Source organism: Sciurus carolinensis, chromosome 9 (assembly GCF_902686445.1).
Source record: "Sciurus carolinensis chromosome 9, mSciCar1.2, whole genome shotgun sequence".
Classification (NCBI taxonomy): Eukaryota; Metazoa; Chordata; class Mammalia; order Rodentia; family Sciuridae; genus Sciurus; species Sciurus carolinensis.
In genome coordinates this window covers 6,218,195-6,232,654 of record NC_062221.1, presented here as the reverse complement: position 1 = coordinate 6,232,654, position 14,460 = coordinate 6,218,195, and the positions used below count along the sequence as shown (strand labels likewise).

The following is a 14,460-nucleotide window of genomic DNA, read 5'->3' as shown; positions in this document are numbered from 1 at the left end:
AGATCCTTTGCAACCCATCATTCCAGAGTTTCCATCTTGACATCCCAGGAATCACATCAGAACCCAGCCCTGTCTTGACACAGTCCCAAGACCCAAACCCAGCTGGAGAGTGGTAGCTAAGCAGAGTCCAGGACAGAAATCAAGAGAACAGAGACCAGGGACTGGGGTTGTGACTCAGTGGGAGAGCACTTGCCTAGCCTGTGTGAGGCACTGGGTTGGTTCTCAGCACCACATATAAATAAGTGAATGAAATAAAGGTCTGTCAACATCTAAAAAAAAAATTTCTTTAAAGAGAACAGTGGACCAACTTGTCTAGAGCTTTGCAAAGAATGTTGCTTTAGGTTCACTGAGCCTTAAAACAGCTTCTACCCCAAGGCAGAGCCTGTGGAAGAGACTTTGCCCATGCTGTCCTTACCCTCCCAGTGGTGGCCCTTCAGTGCCCTTCAGGGTTATAGAGGCTTGAACTAAAGCAAAGCGAAGCAACCTAGCAGAAAGGCAAGCACAGCCATGTTCTCTGCCCTCTATGCCCGTGGTAGTTTCTGGAGAATCAATGACTAAATCCCCAGGTACAGACTCCTTTCATTTCCTCCTGGATCCTGGTCCACTGGATCTCAAATTTTCACATGGATGAGAGTTAGTGTTCACAGAGCTTCGTGTACACTCAAGTGACCTTTGCCTATTCCTACCTAAAGCAGGACCCTGCCAACCTTTTCCATTACCTTCTAGAAGGCCCTCTTTGCCCTTCCCTTCCCATGGGAGGCTGCGACTCTCCCCGGCTCCAGTTGGTACCACTTGCCCTGAAGTCTCCCGCCCCTATTCCTGCCTCTCCATGGCCTGCAACCCCCCACCCCCACCCCAGCACTGGGTATCTTGCGCTCTTCTACTCTCCTTCAACTTGCAGAGCTGGTCTTCAGAGGAAATGCAGTCTCTAAAGTACTTATAAGAACTGCCACTCTTTTAGGCAAGAGGACGTTGGGGGTGTGAGGGGGACCGTTGGCTCAGGGAATGTGCAGGTGGGTCAGGATCATCATGCCATGCTCTGGTCAGCTCTGCCCCCTCTTAGGAAAAATCAAATGTAATTTCATCCCAACAAGGTAACTTGTCAGAAGGAAACCAGAGCTTTCATAAGAAAAGATACATCCCCTCAATCTAGACAGGGAGTCACTTGTATAAAAAGAGAGTCTCGGCGGCCTCTGTGGCAGCAGGAGGCTGCTGTCAGTGCCCGTGCACGGGGAAGGGTGGACCCGCTTGGTACACACTTCTTCCTGGAGAGGTTAGGTCTGACACACGGTGCCACTTACGTTCCACTGTTGTCCTTCTTACCAAGATTCAGGTGATAGGAGGTCTTCAGAGGTATTTCAGGAACTCCTTGATCAGGACCCTGTGGGTGGGAGACATCATCATCGGCTTCAGAGAGGGTGGAGCCCAGGGAGCCCAGAGGCGAGGGGCAGCCTGCAGGCTGGGAGGTGGGGGCGGCCTGCAGAGCGCGGGGCCACACGGCTTCCCCAGCGGGTGCGGGCCCTTGCCTGGAGCGCAGCGGTGGCCAAGGCTCTGGGCATACAGAACAGGAAACAGGCTTTGTGGAGCTCCTCTGGCCTGGCTTCCACTTCAAACAAGACAGGAGGAGGAGGCTGAGTGCTCGCGGGGGAAGACCAAGGGACTGGTCCTATCCAGCCTCATGGGATGGTGACAGCTCTAGGCCCAGCCTCACTGGACCCTGACAACCTTACTATTTGTTTTTTTTTGTTCCATAAATGCTCCATTTTCTTTTTGCCACCTGTCATAGTTGCCATATGGATGACATTTTCTAAGTTTTTAACATCCTTTCAGTCTGATTTAAAAGAAGGTGCCAAAATTCGTTTTCCAATCAACGTGAAGGTGACTCAGTGACCATGTATGGACTGGGCTCTGGTGTCTAATTCCAACAAGGTGTTGCTCAGACATATTAGGGTGCAGGAATCCTGTTACCAGTCCCATAATACGCGCTGCTCATTTCTGAGGTAGATTAAGGTGCAGGCTGAGAGCAACGCCTACTGAGAATCGATGTGTGGGAGCTCTGGAGGTGGGCCCTGCTTTCCACGCTGGCTTGACTAGTGACCCTCAGGCAGTTGCTCCACAACTCTGTGCCTGTGAATGGAACAGTGATAGGCCCACCTTCAATTGTGTGAGAAGTATACAATAGACCCCCTTGTCTGCAATAGGTATGTTCCAAGACCCCCAGTGCAGGCCTAAAACCCCAGAGAGTGCTTAAACTATATTTTTTCATTATATATATATATATATATAATATATATATATATATATATATCTGTATATATATTATATATATATATCTGTGATAAACTTTAATTGATAAATTAGGCATAGTAGACAATTAACAATAAGATAGAACAATTATTAACAGTATACTGTAACAAAAGTTATATGAATGTGGTCTCTCTCTCTCTCCCCCTCTCAGAATATTATACTTTACTTTTCCTTGTAAAGGAAGTCCTTTATGGTGAATCAAAATGGACTCTTTGTGCTTAGGGACCATTATTCGGTAAAAACAGGGTTAATTTAAACACAAAAGCTGGGATCCCAAAATGATTGGTCTGATGAACAGCTACTAAGTAATAAGCAGGTGAGTAGTATATACAACATGGATATGCTGGACAAAGGGGTGATTCCTGTCCTGTGTCCATTGGAGCAGGATAGTGCACAATTGCCTCATGCTGCTCAGAATGGTGTTCCATTTAATTCTTAGGGATGGTTTGTTTCTGGAATTCTACGTTTTATATTGCAGGTAACTTAAACCTTAGAAAGCAACACTGAAGATGAGGGGAATTCTAGGGTAGTGGATTTAGAACATTCCTGTGCACAGAAAACCCTCATGGGTATTAGTACTGTGTTCCAGGTGGGCATTAAATAAATGAGTGTACTTAGGCCAGAGCTACCCACCGCCCAGTGCCCTTCGGAAAACAGTGTCTTCCCAGGCTGCAACTACCTTATCACAGAAATCGGAGATAAGAGAGTAAGAGCTTAGAACTCTTATAGAATGATGTCACCACAATATCCAAGTGCAAGACCAGTGCACACGGCATATCTTGTTCTAGTCATTGCAAGTCTCTGGTATTTATTTTTACTGGTTTTTACAAAAATATTGGTCTTCAAAATATGAAAATTTAAAAAATAGTTGTTTACCACAGGCATTAGATCCCCCAGGCAGCTTAACCTGGGCAAATCCGAGAATACCCCACTATCTAACATTTTGCTCCCCAAACTTTCCCTTAAGACCTAAAGGAAAGAGGTGTGATTAATGAAGGGTGAGGAACACACTGAAGGGTGAGGAACACACTCCATCTCAGTCGTGCGCGATGGGTTGGAGGCAACAGAGTTCCTAATATTCTTCAATATTTAAAAAAAAAAAAAAGCAAAGGTGGCTTCTTATGTCAACAGCGAGCTAGCCTTTTCTACAGTACATGCTGAACCCCGGGTGGACTGGGAATGGGATCCCAGGGTCTCCGTGGGTTCCTTCCCAGCTCAGGCCCTGGTGTGTTTGGATAACTTACATCCCCCATCTGGGTTCCTACTTCTAGCTCCTGAAAGTGGTGTAGGGTGGTATTGGAGGCAAGCACGGCGAGGGGGAGTGACTAAAAGGGAAGTGGCCATTCCCCTGCTCCTCCCGTGTCCCACGTGGAGACCCGTGGTGTCCTAACTGCTGGCCCCACACTGCCAGCCCCGTGCCTGGCAGTTCCCTGGTGCTGGAGAGAGGGGCCCTGGACAAAGGAGCACACGCTGCCCGTGCGGTTCCCACCCCTGACTCCAGGTGTGAGGTGACATCACCACCCATGTCTTCATAGTTTACAAAGTGCTTTTGCAGCTCCTGCCACATGCAGAGGGCAGTTTGTTAGAATGGGACAGCCTTCCGTAAGGGCCGCCTCTCACCTGAATGCCCATTCTCAACTCGGGGATCTTGGTTAAGATTTGGGTGAGCCTGCTAAGGCCTTGGGTGCATCTCTTGGTAGCAAAATCGAAAAGGTCCCTTTTCCTTGGGATTTATAGAAGTCCTGAAGCCCTCCAACTCCAAATCATGCCCAATTGCTTCAAGTCGCCTCTCTTCCATGTTCCTGCAATGCTTCGCAGCCTTGCCTGGTGGAGGGCCTTGCCTCTGTCCTAGTGCACTTCAGATCCTGGTCTTCCCTTGTCTGAGTTGGTACTTCTCAAGCTTGACTGAGCCACTGGACACCAGGGGGGTGGAGCCCAGATTCTGTGTTTCCATGAGGCCGCAGCGGGTCTGGTGGGCCAGCCCAGCCACCCACTCGCAGCAGCAAGGGCGTGGCTTTGCACTTTTTCCTCATGTCCCATTCTCTCCCATGTTGGTTCAACAACTGAAGAGTAAGCACGTGACTGAGCCTCTGCATTCGAGGGATGACTTCCTTGCATTGAAGCTCAATGCTTCTAATTTCAGGAAAGCCTCTGTCCATGTCTGCAGGTGCTCAGACTCATAGTTCAAGTACAGAGATCCTTTAAGGCAACCATTTCTGTGTCCCTGCTTCTTGTCCCACACCTGGAGGTCCCCTCTCCTTCAGCACCATGCTCCTGGGTACTACAGTTGGAGGAGGGACTTTGTGGCCTATCCTGGCCCCAGGCAGAAAAAGTTTCTCTCCCAGGTTAGAGCCACCTGCATGTCAAATGTCCACAGCAGGCAGCAGTCACCCAGGGCTTTATCGCTTGACTTTTTCACACCCATTCTATATGGGCTACACTGTCAAATCCACTATCTTGTATAATGGTTTCAGCAATCCAGTGATGTGCAATCATTAATCCCTTTATATATGACAAGAAGTGAGACTCAGAGTCATAAAGAGATTTGCCACCTCACTAATAAGCAAGAAACATGGCCCTCTATGGCCATGATCAGTTTATCTTCCCACGAGTTTTGAAATCCCTTTGGAAAATCTATGCAAATGAAATAAACTGTGCAGACACTTCTTTTCAGTGAAGTCCTGCTGTTGGCATGACCCCATTCTGCTCCCTGTGTAACTGGGCCCCTGCCACTGAGCAGGTCAGGGGAAGAGTGGAGCAGCAGGGACCTGGACTTAGATCGTCCCTCCCCTGCATGTCCAGCGTGACTGTTCCAGCAGCACATTGCAATCCCACAACAGGTGATAGGACCAGGGAGCCAGGGGATCATCTGTCACTCTGAGGATGACTGATGACCCAAGAAACTGCTGAAGAGCAAGGAAAATAACATCCTAAGAATTCAGGCCTGCAGAGTGGATTCGGTCCGTTGTGTCTTCCTACCTCTAACAAGCTCAGCTCTGCAGGAATGCACATCCTGGACATGGATCATAAGCCAAGATCGTCAAACATTAACTAATATTATTTTTCTTTGATTTAAGGAGCCAGGAAGAGAGGCTGCCAATCTCTCCCCCTCTGCCAGCTTTATAGTCTCATCTCCCTGCTTAGTGAGAGCAGCAAGCTGCCCAAGGGCCAATTTGTTTCTTAGGGCAGTCCAGCTCACACAAGAGGGAGGTAATTAGGTCGCCCCCTGGGCATCCCTAGAGGTACTTTTAAAAACTTTACTTTGGCAAGAGAGACTAAAAACTGTTCAGACTGGAAATCATCTGAGCCTCTTGTAATGTGGTGTGTTGAGTTAAGGCCAAGTTAATATTTAGGGGATTATAGAATGCTGGCAACGATTTCTGTAAAATTACTTCTGGAGTTAAAAGTGACAAATAGAAAAGAAATAACAACCCCCTGCATGAGCTCCACCCTCTGGCCCTCCACCCTGCAAGCAAACACCCGCAGGGCAGGGGCTCAGCAGCACATTCCCGTTCACGTCCAGTTCTGTGCTGCATGTTTGTTTAGCTCTTAAGAAGTCCTTTGTTTTCTGAAGAAATTCTCCTCTCCTCTATTTTTATATTATATTTAAAAGGAAGACGTGAAGGAGCTGGAAATGCTGATTATGAGCCCAATCCTTTTAGCCGAAATTTCCTGACCTTCTAACCTATTGTTATCAAAATTTGTCCTATCTCCCCACTCTGCAAAGCCCTGGTCAGGCCCCTGTGGATTGAGGGCCTGTGGCAGAAAGTTCTTCTCAACCCTGTTGCCTCAGCCACTCCTCAGTACCACCCTTGTTCCCAGCCTCTGGGCGCCACAGTCTCCGCTTGACCACAGCAGGCAGTGTGTGTAGGAGAGTCCTTGGCCAGCCCTCTTCAGCAGCACCCAGCCGGAGGTCGCTCCTCCCACTTTACAACTGCCTTCCTGCTTTTCTTATTTGCTCCCTTCAGGTTCCTCTCCCCTCCCCCTTCTTCTCTCATTTTATATTAACCAGAATGTAGTGTGCTGCCCTCCTCACAGGAGAGGTGGCCCAAGCCTGCAGGCATCTGGTAGACCTCAGCAGGTGTGGCTTCAGATCTCTTACTCCACAAACACCCAGGTGCCCAACTGTGTGTGGCCAAGCACTGTTCAGAGACTGGGGAACATGATGGGCGGCACCCAGCTCTGCTTACCAGGTCCAGGGGTTCTCTCCAGTATGGCACTGCCAGATTTAACATCTAGAAATACAGCACACTTGAATTTCAGATAAAGACTAATTTTTAGAAGATTTTAATAAAATATGATGATTTTAGTATAGTATATTTTAGTATGTTTTAAAATATTAATAAACCATAAACACATATATACATATAAATATGACGCAAAAGTATTAAGATACATGTCAAGTATTTTTATTTTACAAAAATACATACAAATAAATAGATAAAATAATACATACAATAAATATTTTAAGAAGAAGAAATACACCCAAGCATATTTGTTGTTTGCCCGATGTCTACAGGTGACTGAGTATTTTGTATTTCACACCAGCTGTACCCTGGAGGCACCACAAGTCCCTCCTGGGGTCAGTGTGTGCCTAGAGGTAACCCATAACTTCTCTGGTACCCCAGTTCTGCTCAGGAAGAAGCTAACAGGCAACTGAGGAGGAAGCAAGCTGCTCCCAGCTACTAGCATCTGACTAGTGTAGGTTCCAGGCCTTGGTAACCAGCACCTGGAAAGAAGAGGTGCAGACAGGAAAGGGGACCCCGTGACATTCTCCCCAAAGGCTCACCTGGGTCTTCTCCAAGGTCATGGGTTCCCTCCTGGGTATGGAGTCCCGCTCTGCCTGCGGGGGACCACTGATGTTTTCTGCTCATGTAAACACATGACTTATAAAGTTCTCAAGGGTCTGATGTATAAAAGCAGCCAACCATAGTGATAGAATCTGGCCCAGACCTGTTGTGTGCCTCATGCTGATCCAGAATTTGATCTTCCCCGCCAAGTACAGATAACCATTACCTCATTTTCTAGGTGGTGAAATTGCTACAAATAGTACAGATAATAAATAAAAAGTGTTACAAACTGAACGCAAGGCCTCATGTGTGCCAGGCATGTGCTTGACCACTGAGCTACAGCCTCGGTGCAGACACTTTTTTAAAAATTCAGAAACCAGAAACTGAGCCAATAAAATTATATTGGGACATTTACTATGATCATATGAAATTTGAAATGTTTTGAAAGAAGATGAAATTATTATAACTGTTGTCATAACCCAGAGCTTCGTGAATAAAGAAAAGGATTATAAATTCATGACAAATTGTTGCTCTAAGAATATATGTGTTTTGAATGGAATATATCATGTAATATCATATATATTATACCTCATATTGTAAAATGCTTAATATCTGATATAGAACTATTAAGATATCCTCTGTGCTTTACAAATTTTTCAGTTTTAATGATCACAGCCAAAGAACCTCTTTTCATTTTGAAATAAACTCCTAGGAATCAGAAAAATACGTTTGGTGACTACCATGAACAAAAAATTAAAAACTTCCCAAATTTCTTGAATTAAGAGAATTCTTCGAACTTTTAAAAATCAGCCTGGGTAATCACCATGGTTTGTGCAATACCATCCACAGATGGTACCGCCTTGGTCTCACCTACAATAGGAGTAGAGGTCCAGCTTCTAGAAGTCTCTGGGCAGAAGTTGTCAGATCTCCCCATCTGTGTAGCCAGAGTCACATGCAGGTCAGCAGAGAAAATGCACTGAGGTCAGACTCTACCTTGCGGGAATTTAAATGAACCTGTGCAAAGTCACAGGAAACTCATAAAGATTATGAGAGAACATGTTTTTAAATTGTATCAGCAAGAATTTATTAAGCAACAAGCAACTTCCTGGTCGCCTAATTCAGGGTCTACTCCCCTTTCCTGCTCTTTACCATTGTGCTCTGTCCCTGGGCTGGGCTTACAGTGGATTCTGATCTCAGAGGTCCTACAGCCAGGAGCCCTCACTCAAGGCCAGGGCCTGTTCTGGTCAGCCAGGAAAACTCTGGTGGCCTGCTGCCTGCTGATTGTCACCAGAGAGCATGCCAGAATGGCCAGAGCATGCGTGAGAAAAGCAGCTCTTCTGCATTGGTTTCCTCTGATTGGTGGTACTGTTAAAAAAAAAAAAGTTTCTTTCTCACCTCACCCTCACCCAGGTACTATGCCAGCTGCCCTTTGCCCCTTAGGAGTTTATGGGGCTTAGATGAACATGTTTGAAAAAGCTAGGGTAGCTCTATAATTCTGGGGTCCTTTTTCTCAACATCTAGGAAAAGTACTAGAGAACCAAATAAATACAAACAGACCAACCAAGGAAGCCATCGGGCTAGCTTGGGGAATGCATTGCTTGGGATTATTATGTGATAAAATTAAACAAATGTCTGATCTTTGTCTCTGGATCACTACTCCTAAGACGCTTGGACTTTCCGGAGGGATGAGCTGGTCCCGTGTGCCCTGAGAGTGCTGGTGGCTGCTGCCCTGAGCACTTCCACAGGGGCTGGTCACAGGGCCCCACCCCTGGCCTCTGCGACCAGACCAGCCCCCGCATGTGGGGTGTCAGAGGTGTGGAGAACAAAGGTGCTGACTTTACCCTTGTTCTTAAGGGGAAAGAATTAACTCTAGCATCATGTGTTCTGATGGATAGTGATCCTTACATAAAATGTGAAGCAGCTCCAGGCCAGCTCGTTATTAGGAGACAGGTAAGGGAAGGTAAATGCTGTGCAGCAAGCAACAGAGAGCTGTTTCTGCAGCTAGTCTGCAGGCTCCTTCTCCACCTGAGGCACGGTTAGCCCTCAGCAGGCTCCAAGTCACACCCCACGTGACCCTTGCTTCAAGGAGGCAATTTTAATGACCCAAAGAGTGGTTTATGAACTCTGCTATAAGGTGCATTTGGAACTGTTAATATCATTCATGGAAAAAATCTCCTTTCCTTCACATCGTAAAATTCAGAGAGACTTTTCTAGCTTAGAAGGTGAAAGAGTTACATTGATTTCTATAAGATTAACAAAGCTGTGAGTTTATGGGGCCTAGATGAACATTTCTCATTCTACCAATTTTAGTGCAAACATGTCAGCGCACATGAATTTCCTAGGCAATTCCTGGCATGAATTTCATACAAAAGCCTTACTTTTGGAGAATTTCTAAAGGTCAATATGTGAGAGGCCTATAAAAACTTCTTTTCGTTCTCTGAACCCTTCAAACAGCATTTCTAATACAAAGTTGACACCAACACTAATGTTTCTAAACTTCTTGCAGAACAAGCTCTTTAGAAGCAATTTCAAAGACCTAAAACCATCATAGGTATTCAATAAGTATTTGATAAATGACTAATGAAAAAAAATTATCCAGCAAAGTTTTCCATTCTGAATAAGAGGCCGATAAACAGAGGGTACAACTGCTCAGAAGGGCACAGAGGACCAGCATCTAATGCAATGGTTTTTGTTCCTTTAGGAGGAAAACCAGCACTGAACATGGATTCCCTGAGAAACTGGGAGACACCAAACTCGTGGAACCTGGAAAGGAGGATCAGGACAAACTCCAAGTTAAAATCCAGGCTTTTGAAGACAAAATACTTGCAGAAGGCAGTGCCCCTGGCTCTATCAGAAGACACAGCTTGGGCCAAGTTTCTAAGGAAGAAAGAAAAACCATTAGATTTAATAGGTAAAAGTTTCATTCGGTCAGTTTCTAAGTCCGTACCTCATGTTTGCTGTGGGTTTCCTCTTACGCCATTTGGGGTACTTTCATGTACGTTTGACCTACAGCCACGCAAAGTTCTGTCCTTTCACGAGTGAATATTATCCATGGTGGACTCAGTATTCAGTAGGCTCATTATTTTCATTTAAAAAAACCAATGGAAGACAAACGCATGGCTTATCTTCTTAAAACACTCTTTAATACTGATTTACCACATTGAGAATGACCGTCAATGGCTTCTCTTGATTTCCAATGAAAAATCAAAAGTGACATAGAGGAGAATAAGAGCGTGCAAGTCCACCATTTTGCAGCTAGTTTTGCCATGAAATCGACTTTAAATCTTAGTGTTTGGAACTGACCTAGATTTTCAGAGGCGAGATTGATGGCATAACCTGGTGTCCACGGCTGGCCAAGCCCGTTAGCTGTCCACACTCCAGAGGGAGCGACTTTGTGTCGCAGTGTTATTTCTTTTCCTTGCCAGAGAAGGGCAACTCAACTGCTTTACCTGTTTTAACTTCCGTATCATAGGTCAAAGAGCTTGGCTTTCCACACTGCGCTCACCAGGGGTGTGAGTTCAGATGACGGGGAAGGAGAAGAGCCTGCAGGGATGCCCGGCAGCCACTCCCTTTCAGAAATAGCTCCCTTTAGCCACGAATGTGGCAAGTCACCCCTGAAGATGGACACGGTGGGGCCCCAGCCAAGAAATTCCTCAGCTTCGCACCCAAGTATAATACACATAGCACCTAAGGATTTGCCAGAAATGGTGAAGGAGAACTTCCAGGAAGAGACGCCCGAGATGACCAGGAGTCCTGTAGAATACCAAGACAAGCTCTACCTGCACCTGAAGGAAAACCTCAGTAAAGTGAAGGCGTATGCCACGGAAATGGCACGGAAGATTCCAGTCCCCGACCAGTGCACCATCGAAGGTGAGTGCTCTGAATTTCCCAAACTTCAGACAGGTCAGGAGTTAAATTTTAAAAAGGAAGAAAGAAAGGTCAGGAGTCACTGAAAAGCAGACAAAAACCTCCAGTCATACTAATTGTCAGAGCCTTTTATGGGTCTTCTGCAAAATTGATCATTTGGAGAATACCTTTCATCGTTTTAATTACTGTTTTTCATCTTGTTGATTCCCATTTGGTCCTACATAGGTGCACCTTTTTGTATATCTTTGTGATATATTGTTCGCGGTTTCCTGTCCTCAGCGTACAGAAAAACCCCATAAAGGGGTCTGTGGCCTGGAAGCAGGCTCGGGGTAGGGTCGGGCCGCAGAATCCCGTGTTGTGCACGCAGGCAAAGCCGCACACAGCCCTGAGCATGAGCTCCAGATTTTCTTTGAATTTCCATGATTCATCTACTATGCAGACACCAAATAGACACCATCCACCTGAGCTCTTGGAGATCAGAGTGATCCAAGTGCAGAGGAAGATGGTTAAAGCAGAGTCAGCAGGGGATCTTGGAGGAAGGGGCCAGGGAGTGTTAGCCAGCCAGGAGGCACGGGGCAGAGTGGACCAGGCCGTGAGACAGACCTCCCTCAGAAGCAGTCAGTCAGCTCCCCACTGGCTCGTTTCATTCTGCAGATGATCTGTGTACCTAACGCATAGGCTGGAGAATTACAGAGCGAGGCACGTTTCCATTAACTGGAATAATTTTTGTAGTTATGTGTTTAAGTTCAACCTAAAGTGTGACAGTTTTTCTACAGTGAGTTTTAACCCACAGACGGTGGAAGAAACCTTGCAGAATTACACCAAGCCCCAGGTGGTCAAAAGCACACTTTCCTATTGCCTTGAGTCATTTGAGGAGTTAAAATTAGTTTTAAAAATCCACTAAGTGACTTGGATTTTTTCTGAAATATTGAACCAATCCATCCTCTTTACTTAAAGGGAAAAGTAGAGTGTTTTCTCTTGATAATGATGTTTTTCCACCAAGGATGACCTGAAACTGAGTGTATATTGTTTTAAGTTGATCGTTTGGAATTCATTCATGCTTCTGCAATTTCCTGGGAAATTCCTTGCACAGGGATATGTGTGAGGGATGGAAGATTTATATGACTCACTGCTAATATATCTACCAAGAAAAGGCCCGGCTGATTGCAGGGGACAAGTTGTTATTGTTTCAGAGATTGTGTAAACCATTCAGCAGTCACCAACAGCCATCTGGCTGACACAGTTTTGCTGGCTGTTCTAAGATCACTCGGTACAACAATATTGCATTTCTGTCCTTAAAAAAATCACAGAACAAAGTCAGGCTTAGAAATTTTTATGCCAAACAAGAGAAAAGAAACCTACTTGACCTTTTTTCATGACTTATGCAAAGCAATCAAGAAACACAATGAAAAAAGTATCAAAACCTCTTCTACAACATCTCAAGTTAAACCCATAGCTGGCAGAATATGACAACACAGAAGAATAGCTTTGAATTTGTGTTCCTAAGCCCATGCCATAAGAACGTGGCAAAAGAACCTTTTAAAGAAGTTCGTTTGGCATTAGCTTGATCCATGTGAAAAAAATGATATTTGACTTTTTCGATCTATAAAAACATCAAGTCTGTATGTTTCAACCTAATACTTCAGTAATAAATGACATTGAAAGACTAGGAACCTCACAGGTCTCCATGGCAGAATTCAGTATGAGGTGGAACCAGGCCACAAATAGCTCTCTTAACCCCAACCAGCCATCTGTTATTGCCTGGTATCGATGGTACTGGGGAAAGACAACGGGTCAGTACAATCCGTGGTCATGCCTGGAGAAGATGTCATGCCCCAGCCTTACCGGGGTCAGCAGTGGCATTCAGGGTATGAAAGAGCCTGCTATTCCCAGGTCAGGACCCCACTTCTGATCCCGGGGAGGCTCTGGGTACAGGTCATCAACCACTGAGAGTCACGTGTTCATAAGCAAACTGTGGTCTAATGTCACGGCCTGATACATTTACATAGGACCAGAAGGACTGAGTTCATCTACCGATGGCATTTTGAATTATCGGTATTCACTTATGTGAACAAAATAGTTTCCAAAAATAAAAAACTCACATGATACTAAAATAAGTCTTTGAAAACCTGGCCCATTGCTGGAGTTCTGTAAAGGATGATATAAAATCTCCTCAGAACCCATCAGTGATACTTTGGTTTGCTTTGAAGTATTCCTTGATGGGGTGAAAATACATCCCATCTGTCCAGGGTATCAGCAAGCCTCACTTGCACAAAGCTAACTTTTAAGCTAATAAACTGACCCTTTTTCTAATCCAGTCATGTGAACTGGTTTTTCTTAAAATAAGATACAATTTGTTAAAAATATCAAGAACTGTTTTCATGCTTAATTACAATGAAGCTCCCCAATCAAAAATTTGTGTGTAGTTGAGTCCCCCTCAGTTCTGAGATGGCGGAGGGCACTGCCCACCCTGGCCCCTGCATCCTGTGGTACAGTTGGTCTGATCTGGGGGATGATCATATCCACTGAATGGTTCCAGGGAGGTTTCTTTTTTGTTTTTTAATGTATTCATATAATCATAGAATTCAGATCACTTCTCCATAAAGAAAGTTACAAAATCTAAAGCCAGAAGAATTTGATAGCTTTCTCACAGAATTTTAAAGGAAAAATAATTTCCCCAGAGTCTCATTTCTTTGAGGTGGTCCACCGGCCCTTTCTGAAGGACATTCATTAGGGAAATTTTTTCTAGATAAGTTTTCTTGGTGCTCTGGAGCTTTTCTCAGGTTAGGTTACTCCCCAGTTCCCATTTCTCTGAAGAGCAGGTTTTTAGTTTAAGGGGGTAAGACATCATGGTGCAGAGTTTTCTTTGCTTTTTACTCAAAGGAAACCAAACTTTCTTTTCCATTTTAAGGAGGAACTTTTGAAAGTATAATCAATGGGCAATACAGTTATCTGATGTCCTCTGTTGGAACTCTGTAATGTGTTAAGCTGTGGATTCAAATGCATACGGTCCTTACCAGTGATTTGGGGTCATGGTGCCTGACCCTACACCTGCGCTTGCCTGGGACCCAAAAAGGGCAGTAATCTGATGTTAACTCGTTAGAGGAATTTGTAGTTCTTTTCGAAAGGAACTGGAGAGTTATGTTAGTCATGGCAATTGGATGTCTCACGGGTCATTGCAGATGACTGCACCAGAATATGTGTGGTAGGAAAAATCGACTGATATTTACCTACTGGTGAACTGAACACCTAGGACACATCACAAAATCAAGTTGGTGAGCACAGGTGCGCTCCAGCACCTTGTGTGACCTGTGCACAGGTCCTATAAAGAGGAGGGGCACAGCTCACTCCAGGGACTGAAAGCTGGCCCGGAGGAGCACTTGAAGCTTGTTCTGTGGGATGAGATGAACCAAGAATAAGAGAAGTACATGCATAGCGTCAAGTAGTGGCGGGTATCACGAAACAGAACAGCTAGGGACAGAGCGATGGGTGGGAC

General features: G+C 45.2%; 1 protein-coding gene across 8 annotated transcripts in view; it reads left to right on the top strand.

The window, feature by feature from the left end:
* Nucleotides 1-14,460, top strand: part of Veph1 (ventricular zone expressed PH domain containing 1) — a 222,698-nt gene that overhangs the window by 121,087 nt on the left and 87,151 nt on the right. For all 8 annotated transcript variants that reach the window (XR_007110145.1, XM_047563393.1, XM_047563390.1 and 5 more), the window contains 2 exons: nt 9,799-10,008; nt 10,570-10,967. Coding sequence is in view for 7 of the 8 variants with exons in the window: in XM_047563393.1 (XP_047419349.1) it covers nt 9,799-10,008; nt 10,570-10,967 (608 nt within the window). In the remaining variant the exon portion in view is untranslated. The remainder of the gene's footprint in view (nt 1-9,798; nt 10,009-10,569; nt 10,968-14,460) is intronic.